The sequence below is a fragment of the Mucor mucedo genome, assembly GCF_025094135.1.
Source record: "Mucor mucedo strain NRRL 3635 chromosome Unknown EV154scaffold_6, whole genome shotgun sequence".
NCBI lineage: Eukaryota > Fungi > Mucoromycota > Mucoromycetes > Mucorales > Mucoraceae > Mucor > Mucor mucedo.
The window spans coordinates 324785-339280 of record NW_026252290.1 but is presented as its reverse complement, the minus strand read 5'-3'; the positions used below and the strand labels follow the sequence as shown (position 1 = coordinate 339280).

Genomic DNA, 14496 nt, shown 5'->3' with positions numbered 1-14496 from the left:
ATTTCCAGTTATTTTTACACGCGGGTTCTTCTTATATGTTCAACCTTCAGCTGGGACATCTTGATCAAAATCAAAAGTTAAGGGATAAAAGACGATTAGATACTGCCGTGGCCTTATAACCACTGTGGTATGGCGGAAAGTAACCACAATATCACCTGTATCCCGCGAGAATCACACCTAACTTGCAAAAATGGAACTTTATAACTAAACTTTCAACGGTTCTTGATATTATTATTAGTGAAGATGTTATAGAAGAGAAGAGAAAAGAAAAAAATATTGAGTTCAGGGAGTTAGCATTTATAATAAAATTGATAAACAAGAATTGGTTTGTGTCATGATTAAGTAATTTAAGTAGTTAAGCAAAACTCTTGCGCCGTTTTCCAAAAAAAAAAAGAGAATAACTTAACTCTATATAAATCTTCTGACCGATGCTGATTGGTTTAATGAAACTTACCTACCAGTGTACATGAGTTTGGGGCTGGCCTAACAAACGAAGGTGGAAACAGGATTAATTTAAACCTAAAGTCCCATCCATTGAAAGCCAAGTCATTGTGAGTTGTTCATTATTATTAACAGACTACTTTAAATTCTCATAGTATATTGTAAAGACTTTGAGTTTTTACCTAAGGTGTTCAGTTGTTTGCATAACTGATAAATATGACACAACGAAAATGACATCCCCATATAAAAGAAAATTAAGGACAAGACTTTGTATCTTTTATAATCAGGATTACTCATCAATTAACCCCAAGCCAAGACAAACAAGAGAGTATTATACTTTTAGCAGCAGTGATTAGATCTCTCCCTGGTGCATGTTCTGATGCAAATTTGGTAAGCTTCGCCCTCCTTTTGGTCAAAGAAATGCGGATGAATTTTAGCAAGCTGTCACCTTTTTCCATAAAACACACAATGAGCCAACTATCATAATGACAAGTAATACATGTATAAAAGAACAATTGCTAACAATACATATTATTGTTTATAAACAAGATTCCTTTTATGTCATTGTCACTGTCAACAGTCTACATTCCACAGTTGGATAATCCATAAGTTTTTCTTGATGATTATTATTTTAATATCTGTACCTATCATTTGACGTCTAAATGACGCATGCTACCACCGACTCAACCAAGCTAAAATAAACCATTTTGAAAAGCTCCACGAATAATACTTTTTATTTTGCATACATTGACCGACTTCAACCAATAAAGAAGCACACGTGAAACCAAACAATATTAAAGTTTGAAATTCCGTTTTTGTTAAATACCTTTTTTTTTTTTTGGCATCCCTTTTTTTTTTTTTTCTTTTTATATTTCTTTATCTTTTTTTTTATATATATATATAGAGAATGAAGTTTGGAAAGACATTACTATCAAACCAGATACCGGAATGGTCAAGAAACTATATTTCTTACAAGTCCTTGAAAAAGGATATTAAAGCTGCGGCTGCTGTAAGCATACCACCTCCCGAAGAAATGACGACAGGTAAAAGGACTGAAAGGGTTTTTTTTTTTGCACTATTTTTATTTTTTAACTCGTCTTTATTTATTACAAATCAGCCATCTTTTTTAAATTGGATAGAGAGCTTGAAAAGGTCAATACTTTCTATGTATACAAACAGGCCATGATCAACCGTCGTTTATGGATCCTCCACGAAAAAAAGCTCGAAAACAACAATGATGAAAAGGACGAACTTATCTTGGCTTTGAAAGAAACAAGAAGTCAAATCAATAAGCTTATGTGGTTTGCCGAATTAAATTCAAAAGGATTTCGAAAAATACTTAAAAAGTATAACAAAGATAGCCTACATCAAACAAACATTTCTTTTTATTTGTTGTTAATACTCTTTCTTCTTGTGTAGATTGGATAAAAAGTTGGGATTGGATACGCAATCGATTTATTGGGAGACAAAGGTAATCTTTTTTTTTTTTTTTAATATATAGATTCGGCATTGAATATGTGAACAAACATCTTTTTTTTTTAGGTCGTCGTACTTCCATTTGCAACCCCGTCACAATTGCGTAAAGAGTTGAATTTATTAGCCGAATGGATCTTAACTTTAACTTCGGACGATTCATTACAATCCATCACCGTCAATAGTCCTGCTTCCTCACACAATAACTCTTCTCTTAAATTGGCCCGATACACATCCAAGAATGAAGATATTTCAGATGCCATCCAACATGACAATCGTCACGAATTAGAATCTCTCTTGAAAGAAGGCACCCGAGTAAGGGGAAAAAAAAAGTTAAAAAACATGTCATACTAAATTAGCTAAAAAAAAAAAAAGATCAACGATACACTTTTAGAACTGGCTGTGGAACACGAGTCAATAGCATGTTTGGATTATCTCGTGAAAACCTTGGGACTTTCCCTTGTGAATCGTAAGGATATTAATGAACGTAATTTACTGCACCGAGTTTGTATCAGGAACCCGTCATCCATTCAACTTGTACAATGCTTATTAAGATTAGAACCTACCTTATCCATCCAAAAGGACTTTGCGGGCAGAAGACCCCTGCATTATGCTGCCGAATCTAATCAAGCGGAATTAATCAAGGTCTTATTACAGCATGCCATCACACATCATGACTACGATAGAGAGGGGTTTGCAGATCCAATTTGGCAGGATAGAGAAGGATTTACACCATTATTCTTTGGCATCATTCATGGTAGCACCATCGCCGTAAAGGAAATGATTGAATTGGGGCAAATTAGCGATATTGATGCATTAATTGCTGGATCGGCAAAATCTCCCACCTTGTCAGACGATGATTCGTCCATCGAAGACGATCTTTTACCGGATTTTGCTCGTTCTCTGCATCACCCTTCGTCTGTGGCATTGGCCTGTAAATTGGGCAATTTGGATCTCCTCAAGTTGTTGATCAGTAAGCAAGCTTCGGTCGATCTTGCCGACGAAGATGGTGAAACGCCTCTTTTGTTTGCTATCCGAAGTAACTTTTTAGAAGGTGTCCGTGTTCTGATTCAACAAGGTCATGTGGATCTCAATTTAGCCGAAAAAGTCAATGGTTGGACACCCCTCATGATTGCTGCCATGAACGGCTTTAAAGAGATTGTGGAGACCTTATTAGAGGCGAAAGCTAACAAGGACATGACGGATCATAATGGCTGGACTGCTTCTGAACATGCTGTTTTCCGTGGTTATCTTGATATTGGTAGACTGACTGTACCTACAGACCCCAAGTTAAACCTCAACCCTCGTGGTGCCAAACTCTTATCATCGGATGATGAAAGTGTTTCTTCTATACCCTCTACCAAGAAAACAGGAGTCTCCAAAGCAAGTCGATTATATGGTCACAAGTACCTGACGGATCTCTCCATGATTATCATTACTTTGGGTTCGAACGATGTTCGTAACCCTCTCTGTCACCAATTTATTGAGCTTGCCAAATCCTTTCAGGATGGAGATAATCCTCGTCGGTTGTCACTTTCGGTATCTGCAACCAATGCCACAGGTGAATTTCCCATCATTGATTTACCCACCGAGTTTGATCACGCGTTCTATCCCGAACCCATCGTGCTTTTCACACCCAAGACGGAGGAGGTCACACTTCGGTTTGATTTGATCGAAACGTTTGGGTCCTCCCGTAACAGTAGTGTTTTGGCAAGAGGCACAGCGGTATTAGCAGGTGATTTCATCTTTACCAAAACAAAGGCTTTTAAGGGCCCTACCGAAAAGGCCTCCTTACGAGGTCAGCAGACGGTACCTTTAGTACAGGCTAAAGATTTGGATTGCGTAGGCACATTAGGCTTTGAATATTTTGTCTTGACTCCCTTCCAGCACAAAAACATGAAGATTGGAGACAGGTACACTTACTACAAGTCTGTGGATACACAGGTCATTGGACATCGTGGTTCTGGCATGAATCGAAAGGGATCGAAATTACAAGTGGGAGAAAACACCGTCTTGTCATTTGTTACTGCCGCTTCCTTGGGTGCAGAATATGTTGAATTTGATGTTCAGTTAACAAGGGACTTAGTGCCAGTGGTATATCATGATTGGACCGTAACAGAAACAGGTTATGATATCCCATTAAATGCCATTACTTCAGAACAGTTCTTGAATTTACGTCGATCGGGTCAAATCAAGGAATATCATACTGGTGTTAGTGAAGGAGTTCACGGGCAAATTATTCCTGTAGACCATAAATCCAATGGATTACCCTCACCTCCCTTGACTTATACGCCATCCAATAGTAATAGTACACCTACCAATCGAGTGAACCGATCTCATTCGTTCAGTGCCAGTAGCCCCAACCGATTGGATCTCTCTAACCCATTTGATCAAACACGTACCTCCAAATCCGGCAAGATGAAGGGTAACGGACCCGAGACAATTCAAGGCCCATTTACCACCTTGGCCGAAGTCCTCACCACCGTCCCCAATACAGCAGGATTTAACATTGAAATCAAGTACCCCATGATTGATGAAGCCGAACAAGATGAACTCACACAATTTCAAGAACTCAACATTTACGTCGATACCATTCTAGAATGTGTCTATGATTATGCGCAACAAGATCGTCACATTATCTTTTCTTCATTTCATCCAGAAATTTGTTTGGCTCTGAATTTAAAACAACCAAATTATCCAGTGTTTTTCTTGACAGATGCAGGTACAATGCCTATGGCAGATATTCGATGTAACTCGTTACAAGGTGCAGTTCGGTTTGCCAAACAGGCGGATTTGTTGGGTATTGTCGCTGCTAGTGAGCCTATTTTAGAAGCACCACGTTTAGTACAGGTTATTAAGGAGTCAGGTCTCCTGTTATTTACCTATGGCATCTTGAATAATGAGGTTGAAAATGCTGTAGCTCAAAAGTATTATGGTGTTGATGCTGTGATTGTTGTAAGTTTTTCCATGTAAATATTTGTCAAGATAACTATATCACTCATTTTTGTTTAAATAGGACTCTGTGCTTCCTGTTAGAAAGGGTTTACGTGGCGATTAGAAATCTCGGTTATACTTAAGAAACATAATAAAGAATATTAGATTTTATTTCCTCATAAAAAAAAAAAAAAAAAAAGAAAGCCGGAAAAAAAAAAAGAAAAAAAAAAAATATAAAAAAAAAAAAAAAAAAAAACTATAATGATTTGGGCATATGAGCACCCAATAATTCATTAAATCTTGTTTCATCTAAATGTACACCTTTACGACCTAATATTTCATCAAAGAATGGATCTTCATCCCCATCCGTGATATGACCACTCACAGCCAAGGCGGCCTTTACTTCCTCACCACGATGTTCACCAACAAAACCCATATTTAAAATCTTGACGGTCTCACTAAAGTCACCACCCCACAACAAGGGCTCTAGGTATTTCAACACAACTAAACCTGTACGAAACAAGATGATATCACCATGCAGTAAATAAATGTCCCATAACCTTGACGATAACTCCAATGGGATAACCGATGCAAACACCGTCATAAACCAATCCGGCAAGTAATTCTCAGGTGTCAATGTCAAGTTCTTGAAATGTAAATAAAGCTTGGGTAGATTTTCTGCAAATATCACATTAAACACTTTGAAAAAACCTTGGATCTTTTTCTCATCGGATTTATACAGCGCTGAAAGTACTTCGCTGCCATGAATCATATTCAGGAGCGATGTAAATGTCTCGTGTGCATTCATGTTGAGTAAAAGTACACCTGCTAAAAAAGAGGCTCCTCGTGACTTTATATAATATGTTAATCATAGTTTTTTTTTTTTGGGCCATGGTTTTTTCCTTACATAGGTCAAGCTGGGTCGATAACCGACATATGCATGAAGTACTTTACGAAGCGACATAAATAAAGGTCCGTCGGGCTAATAAATAATTTATAAAAGGGTTTAATGTCGGCTGAACCTCCTTAAAAAAAAAAAATCTATATTTACCTGAAATACACATAGACTGGGTAATGTACGTAAAATATCTTCATCAATGGCCTTATTTAGGAAATTAATGGCTGTTGGGTCCTTAAGTCGTTTATCTTCATCGTCTTCCCCTTCATCGTCCTGACTACTCGTATCCTCATCCCCATCATCATCTTCTAAACCAATATCATCCTCTTCTACCGTACTATTACGTGTTGAATCTAATTCCATAGCACTTCTTCCACCAAAGGATTCACCTCGTTTGTGATTATTGGGTTCAGCACCCGATTCAGATTCAGCGGTTGCATAAGAGTAAGTAGTAGAAGATGACGGTCTCAATTCCAAGGATCTTCTATCAGCCTCATCAAACCGATGATGTTCTTCTTGTTCTCGTAACACATCCAAGCTGCTTGTTCTTCTCTGTCTACGTATACCATAAGATGGGTCTGGTTCATGCGATTTTCTAGGTGGAGGTTGATCCTTTGTACGTACCGCTTGAGGTACTCTTCGTAGACACTCATGAAATGTATTCTTGGAAATATTCAAGCCATTTCCAATCTTGAGACGCCATACCTTTTTTCTACATCGTGGGGGTACACCAGCATCCCATAATTGTATTGTACGCTTATCATTGACTCTGGATTTCCATTGCGGGATAATCTCATTCTCCCACGTCTGAATAGCAAATGATGTCTTTTTATCCTTTTCTTCCTTTTTACGATACAGGTCCTTTTGTTTCTTGGCTTCCAGCTTTCGAGCTTTTCGCATCATACTCTCATACTCTTGTAAATGCTTCTTTTCCTCTTGTGGGTCTTTAGGTGGAAGCATACGAGGTCGGGTCTTGGAAATCACAGTTTCCAGAGGTGAGGGCTTTTGATTGATGGTTTTGCCTCGTTTGAAAGGATTCAAGCTATTTGTATAGGTTAGTTTATCTTTTTTTTTGAAAAAAAACATTCAAACACACAGAAATATAAACTTTACATGGAACGGCGTCTTACGGGACCCATGGAGGTACCACCAGAAGTAGCAATGACCTCTGCTTCATTCACATTACGTCTGGCAGCTCTTGGGTTTGTAGGATTATTCACATCAATGGATTCATAATCCCCACTTTCTCTTCCTACAATATTCACCGAGGTAGTACTACTATGTGTCAAGTCAGTATCGTCCAAAACGTCCGAAATAGAGTAAAAGGGGCCGGCTGTATCTGAAGAAGGTTCGGTACGAGCATGGACCGACGTTTTATTGTTGGTGGTGTTGTTGTTACGAGGTAAAAACTTGATGAGCCTGGGTGGAGTGGTCTGTTCTTCTTCCTGTTGTTGCTGTTGCTGTCTCGGTAAATCCAACGAGACTTCCTCAAAGAATTGATCGTATGTGTTTCTAGACGAATTCATGGTGGAATAAAGTGATGGTGCAGGCAATGAGGATAATTCATCCAGTAATTTATCCGCCAAGAGATTGTCCGCCAGATGAGTGGTTGATAAACTTCCGGTCAAGTCAACATCTCCAAACTCCTCCAACATGTGTTCATCTTTCATGGTCATGTTTTCCAAATAAAATATATAAAAGAGAGAAAAAGGGAAATATATATATAAAATTAAAAAAGCTGGGTTTTTCTTTTTTTTTTTTTTTTTTTAGTTACAAAAATATAGTAATGAAGGTATCACAAAAAGGGGATTTCCTTTGTGTGCATATTAGTCAAAATGTATTGGGTAGATCAGTACACAAAAAAATTAAAATAAACTTTATGTTCTTTTCTTTCTTTCTTTCTTTTTTTTCATTGTCTCTATCTTTTTTCTTTCAGGTATCATAGACTGCTCTGAAAGTTGCCACATTTCTTTATCATCTAAAGAAAGACAAAAAGCTGTGTAATCACATGAAGCTCTCGACCTTTTTCTTTTAAGCGAATTGCCAATATGGCTAAAGAAAGAAGGATCGACAAGTGTTTTTTTTTTAAGACACCCCGTTGTCGTTTTTAGAGAAAAAAAAAAAAAACAAAAAACCTCAATCATCATACTCCAAATGACTTTTTTTTTTTTTTTTTTTTAGTGATGATTTTTACAAATCAAGTAGTAGCACCTGTCCCTAAAATAGCAACTAATTTGGATAAAAGGTTTCCATGGTTTACCTATTATCCACTCGGATAAGCCCATGAAGTTCAAAGGTACCAGTCCATTGGATGTCTTTTGAAAGAAACATCTAATGTTTAGAATCACAAAAAGAAAGTAACCAGATCAAGTAATTATAATTTATCACAAAAAAATATTTAATTGAGAATTCCTATAGATTATATAACAAAGAGGCGCACACTACTCAAAATTACGTAAAGATACCTCAACAAACAGATACCTGGGCCACATTGCTAGAGTAATAGAAGTCTTGGATAAATCCTTACATAGTAAAAAAAAATGTAAACAAACAAGTGGTTATATAATATCTAAATCGACTAGAAAAGTAGCAATTCACCATACAAAGTGACTCTACTCTCTCATGATGAAAGAGATTATTTTTATTCCATTTAAAAAAAAAAAATGGTCAAATAATAGCATCCTAACCTAAAAGATTAATTCTTGCTTATCATAAATCACAACAAAACGGGTCTGTTCCTATGCTTTTAATAGTGATTGCATGTAAACCATGCATGTATATCGTAGAGTTCAAGGTCCTTTTTATAAGTACCGTACCGAAATGAAAACTCCGCCTACTACCATTGCATAGTTTGCAGATCATGCTGTCACGAAAATAAAAAAAAGGGGGGGGGGGAGGGAGTGCATCACCTCAAGTGTATAAAGGGGTTTTTATTTACTTATTTAGAAAAAGGGTCTTTGTGAAGGTCGTGTTTTGCAGCAATCGAATCTAGAATTAACACAACACATTTTAAATGTAGTATGGATTTCTTCACAGATGTAAAAAAATTAATTCAGCCTATCCATACTACTTATTATTTGTAAGATAATGCACTAGTTTTGATCATACTAACCTGAGTAATAAATTTAGATGTATGCCTTCCGACAGCTCTTATGGCAATAATTTGTAACTCATGAAACCTATATCCAAATTGAATACCCAGTCAGCAGAGAAAGGGCAAAGTTTGCCATATAAGATGCTTTGATGGCATATGGAAACATCGCAGTCATTTTCAACTCGCATGATTATCTAACAGTTAGTTATGGCTTCAATAATTGTACAGAATTGTCATTTAAAATGGCTGGACTTAATATGCAATTTGAAGAAGGCTTTAAAAGGGTTATGCTAAGCTATTTTTATCACAAAATACATGATTTGTTGAGGTGGCATTCTGTCATGTAAACCCCCTTTTTTTTTTTGTTAGACAGCAGCGATATTTATACTTACTCTATAAACCTTTGGAGGTAACGCAGTCATGGCATGGTGGGAAGAAAGGCACGGTGCGACCTTTTCTTTTTGTCTCAATAGCAGCAGTACAGCTTTCTTGTGTACGTGAATTAATTTGTGAATAAAGAGAAATTGTCTGTTATAAGATATACATTTTTACTGTTACCATGTAGGCTGTATGTGTGGGTATAATCAGGGATAAAAATGACATAAAATCTCTAAAATTATAACAAAAGCATATCTCATAAACACATGTATAGACTCTTTCTTTCTTTTTTGATTGTATATAGGCCTGTGTACATTGTGTTCTAACTGCCATAGCAAATACGCAGCCACAGTGAGTTTTCTTTCTGCTTTTACATGAAATGATTTTGCATGAATTAAAAATCCCCGTCTGGTAATTTCTTACCCAAAACTTTTTTTTTGAAGGGGGTAACAAATAGGCACGATTTTCCGTTCATTTTTCAGTTTTTTTATTCTTTTTTTTTTTTTTTCTTCTTTATAGACAAAAAAAAATTGTCAGAATCATTAAGTTTCGCACCCAGCATGTCTTGGAAGTAAATTGACACATTTCAACATGGTATTCCGTAGTCGTTCTCTAAAGATAAGAACTAATATATTAAAAAAAAAAAATTCAATTTCAATGGGGGGTACCCTTGTGACAAAGCGCTTGTTTTATTAAATTTTTAAAAATCCATGGACATGGCAGCTGCTTCACGCTTTTCCTTGATAGTTTCGTTCAACATGTTCTTTACGAATATATCGAAATATTCAACGTAGGATTTAAGCGATGTCTTTTTATAGTCTGGTATGGTTTTATCAGCGCCTGGCAGTTTATCGTGTTCAATAATTTCTTGCAATAATTTGGTCAAGGTAGGTACTGTCATTGGATTGAAAGATTCACACTCTTCTGGCTTAATGGGTACACACACCTTAACTATAAAATTGTCAATCATCCCATCTTATATTGCCCATATGAAAACTTACATGTCTTTGGATGCACACAGAATGGACTCTTCAGCAAATGGTTAATGTTGGTAGAAACCTTGTTATCAAGGCGAGGATAACAGTATTGAAACATGATATCTCTCGAGGCACAAGTATCCTTACTTTCCTTTTTTTGCTCTTCCTTGATCAACATTTCCCATTTCTCGTGTGCTGTTTTTGTTGGGTCAGCCCACTTTTCCGCCAAAGCCTCCTTCACTCGATCGTCTGTCATCATTAACACTTTATGAGACTCCTTTGGTGTGTCCAAAATACCCATCGATTGCAACAAAAGTGGCTTGAAATACTCTTCGACAACGGTGAAGGAGCGTCTAAAGTCAACAATTGGTTTTAGTCTTTCTCTTTCTTTAAATTCCTTCTTTCCCTTCTTACTCAAGCGATGGATGTAATAACACAGGTAATCTCACTTTACGTGCAACTTGACTACCTCCTTTAATGATATCCAAGAAACTAACGATGGCCTTTCGGTTCTCATTGTCCAATTTACGAGCTTTCTCATCACATACCCAACAATGCACACCACGACGACCTGAATAGACCCACATGATATGTTCGAATCCAAAGTCATCTCGAAGAGAAGCATCAATAATCTTGATGGCGATGGTCACGAACTCCCAGCAAAGCAAACAAATATCTACTCCTTGACAACAGGTACGTACATCATCATAATCCGTCATATCGATATCGAGTACAAATTCTTTTTCTAAAGGTTTAAAAGCTTTTTCGCTCACCATCTTTTTATCTGCTGGCTGTTTTCAGTTGTAAAAGTGAAAAGGTTAGAAGATAAAAAAGAAGGAGTATACTTACTTTGATACTATAGACAGCACCGATATCAATTTTGGCAGGCTGTAATCTTTCGATTTCTTTTTTTAATGCATCCCCGTTAGGAAAGGACTTGAAACGAAAGTAAATATCATTGCCAAGTGTAAAACTGAATTCACGATGAGTAAAGCTTCGGGTGGGTGTAATGTCATAGTTGAGCCAGTGAAAATAGGTTTTGTAAGGAAAAAAGGAACGGTAAAACATTCTATATAAAAACACGGGATCGTCCATATTGTATCTACAGGTGGGTGTTAACAAGAAGAAAGAAGAGGGTGGGGAAAAATGTTGTAAAAAAAAATGTTGTAATTTCGCGGGATTTAGTTTAACCGAAATTTATAGGAAAAAACGGTCACTCAGGCACGTACCTCACAGGTGCATGAATTTAATGCAAAGTGAATTTGTCTAAATGTTTATTGATTATAATATATATTTTAAAAGAAAAGAAAGAAAGAAAGAAAGAAAATGTCTATAAGGTTTTTTTTTTTGTAGCAGGCATAAACTGTTCCACGGCATCTTTTAATGATTTGCCGGGCTTTGTTCATATCTGATGTGATTATTTTGATTTCTTTATCGAGATTGTCAATGCGAACGAGAAAATTAATACCATCGATAATTTTGTAACAAACTGTAAAGAAATGATCTCCTGTTGAAGAAGTAGAGTAAACTCTTCCGTGTAGTTGGTATTGAGAGTTTTGGGTTAATGATATATTTTCTGGAAAATATATGTTGGAGTGGTTAATGTTGGCGTTTTCGCTGTTGCTTGAAAATGATTCATGGCGTCTCACAAAATTGGTGGGATCGGTGATAAAAAGAAAGGGAGGTGTGTGAGAGTCAATTATCTCGTTTGTTGCGGTTACCATTCCTTTACAATCAGTTTCGTATGTGCAGGGGAATTTCTTCTCCCTGACAACTAAATGATGTAAAAGAACGGAACAAAATTCTTTTTCTTGCTCCTCCTCCGAGCTACACTCTTGCGTCTCTAATAAGAAGTCTCGCATCAAGTCATCAATGTCCAGAAGATCTACAAAACGTATATCACTGATATAATTATGTTCGTGAGTTTCCGAGCAATGATGAATGCGGCTCACGTTGTCTTTAAACCCTCCGATTCGTGCTTTAAACTCAACAGACATGTTGTTGAAAAATAACATTAACAGCTCCATAGCACAAGCAGGTTCACCGTCTGTGAATTGGGGTGGGCTGTTATCATCATCGATGGAACTGGGTATTCCCCAAACAAACCCCCTGATCATTGCTGATGCTTCCCTGACAACAAGCTTTTTTTGATCCATGGTTTCAACAGTGGAAGTATACTTTTTGTACGAATCAATTAAAATTGAAATGTATCTGTTGTATTTCAAACCTTCCAAGGAGACAAAAGGCAGGACAGCATTCCACAACAGCTCGAAAGTCGCATCAATAAAGCAAGAATTTTTTCTATTTGCTGCGATCGCAGACAAAAAATCCTTCTTCACCACCAAACCATCATTGACCTGCTTGGAAGCTAAGTTAAACGATGCTGCATTCTGTTTGTATTGAGATACAGTGACAGTTTTTTTTGGCATATATAATTTTTCTTCCTGACACAGTAGTCTTTCTTCTTCATCGAATTCACGTAAAATGGCTTCAGTATCAAAATCGAAATCGCTTTCTACCTTTAAAGTCGTTTGTAGAGCTTTTTTGGTTTCGCCCATGTCAAGACTACTGATACCGGTACCGAACATTTCAGTTACAGGATCATCGACAATACCTGGGCAATGAAGTGTTAATTATAGTTTTTGGTTCAATATTTAATATCACATTATTATTTACCTCCCAATGCTTTAAGCATACGATCATCGTGCTGCTCAAAAACTACTAAAGACTCTTCAATATTGAGGTCAATGGACACCTCTGAATCAGATGCTTGATCTATCTGATCAAAATACAAATCGAAATCGTCTTCGGAATCAGTAACTGCATCCTTAGTACTCTTGATAGGATTAACAATCTCATTGCACTGGCTATCTACGTTTGTATCCAACGACTCGAGTTTTCTTTTCTTCTGAGAAGTAAAAATTGCCTTATTACAATTTGGGGCTCTACCATCATTGGCTACGGGCTTGTTGCGATTCTTTCTCTTACTGCCAGTCTTTGTGTAAAAAGGGGCCAGGCCGAACTTGTAGTAATTTTTGATTAAGCGCCAATCCCTTCTACATACTTGAAGAATCAACCTTAATCTAACATTTAATGCCTTTCTTGTAGGTATCAAACGATACAAGGCACTATGGTATGACTCGATCGCATTAGATGTGCGTGAAGGATGCTTGCGAAGAGCATCACTCAAAACAGTCCGCCAGTTAAAAATCATACTGGAAATGGTGGGCTGTAACCACCATTGAAGCCAGCGACGCACATTAGGGAACTCCCTGATAATCGACTGCGCAGTCTCAACGAATACTTCTTCAACAGTTGTCTTCAACAATTTGTAAGTCAACGAGACAAACTGGTTTGACTTATCGGCAGGAACAAGTGAGTGGTTGGAGACAACCCGTTGAACAGATTGCTTCCAATGCATATAGCAGCCCTTCAACAAGCGTGTAGGCAAAATACCTGAGTCCGGGAAAGAAGAGTTAAAGGCCTGATAGAATCCTTCGCGCTGTGCCTGAGAAAAGTCCATAATCATTCCCAAAAAATTATCAGCTTTAATTGCGAACTTCTCAAACAAAGCTTTAAAATAAACAGCAAATTGTTGGGCATCAAGCTTCTTGATGATAGCCTGGAAGATGACTACGTGTTTTTTCATCTCAGGCACAAAGATTACTGTCGAGCAAAGATAGAAACCGTTGGGAACGGCCTTAAAGGTTACGTCCGTAATCATGGGATAATTCTCAAATGGCAATTTAGCCATTGCCATTTCAGGGCAAGAGAAAATGATACAGAACTTGGAGGCTACCAATTCCGCTGAGAGGATGTATCCAGGGTACTCATCTTCAATCTTGGAAAATTCCTCGAACAAATCTGTTCCTTTGACGAGAGCCAAGCCATTTCTAATTTTGGCTGCTCGGAGTTCATGCTTTGTTCTCTCTCTGTTGAGGAGAACAGGATTGATATCTTCGACATCTTCTAAAATCTCATCAGATCTCATACTGATTCCAGCAATAACGCCGCCTGGTGTTGCAGCTGGGTTCTTCAAAATGATCTGGTCGACCTTTTTTTGTTGATCGTTGGTCAGATGTTTTTGTACATAGGAAGAGTGCAGGTGTTCGATCTTCTTAATTTTATTTACTTTATGGCTCATAGTACACTCGGATCGAATAAAACTGAAGTAATACTCCACGGTAACTGCGCATTGAATCCATTTCATTGCATTGTTGCAGTGAATACACTTCTTGATCGCAATCAATTTCTGCTCAACAGGGGGTCTTAATTGCTTTTCGTACAAAGCACAAGCACTA

At 37.3% G+C, this 14496-nt stretch overlaps 4 protein-coding genes across 4 annotated transcripts; 1 reads left to right on the top strand and 3 right to left on the bottom strand.

Moving 5' to 3' along the window:
• Positions 1-1316: 1316 nt before the first annotated feature.
• EV154DRAFT_492936 (Glycerophosphoryl diester phosphodiesterase family-domain-containing protein) lies at positions 1317-5104 on the top strand. The gene is made up of 6 exons (XM_051599734.1): positions 1317-1484; positions 1559-1787; positions 1861-1912; positions 1984-2229; positions 2290-4869; positions 4931-5104. Exons 1-6 carry the CDS (start codon positions 1349-1351, stop codon positions 4970-4972), a joined length of 3285 nt encoding a protein of 1094 aa, XP_051462699.1. The 5' UTR covers positions 1317-1348; the 3' UTR covers positions 4973-5104.
• On the bottom strand, positions 5057-7486 carry EV154DRAFT_492930 (rab-GTPase-TBC domain-containing protein). Its single transcript, XM_051599733.1, has 4 exons — positions 6860-7486; positions 5900-6788; positions 5756-5830; positions 5057-5698 (listed from the first exon to the last, which is right to left on the bottom strand). The coding sequence occupies exons 1-4, from the start codon at positions 7420-7422 to the stop codon at positions 5105-5107; spliced, it is 2121 nt and encodes a 706-aa protein (XP_051462698.1). The 5' UTR covers positions 7423-7486; the 3' UTR covers positions 5057-5104.
• Positions 7487-7586: 100 nt separating this feature from the next.
• EV154DRAFT_492928 (uncharacterized protein) lies at positions 7587-7925 on the bottom strand. The gene has a single exon (XM_051599732.1). It carries the CDS (start codon positions 7891-7893, stop codon positions 7624-7626), a length of 270 nt encoding a protein of 89 aa, XP_051462697.1. The 5' UTR covers positions 7894-7925; the 3' UTR covers positions 7587-7623.
• A 1945-nt stretch (positions 7926-9870) lies between these two features.
• Positions 9871-11290, bottom strand: EV154DRAFT_492914 (uncharacterized protein; the record flags this gene model as incomplete). The annotated part of the gene is made up of 4 exons (XM_051599731.1): positions 9871-10169; positions 10220-10548; positions 10610-10986; positions 11045-11290. 4 exons carry the CDS (start codon positions 11288-11290, stop codon positions 9919-9921), a joined length of 1203 nt encoding a protein of 400 aa, XP_051462696.1. The 3' UTR covers positions 9871-9918.
• Positions 11291-14496: the final 3206 nt, after the last annotated feature.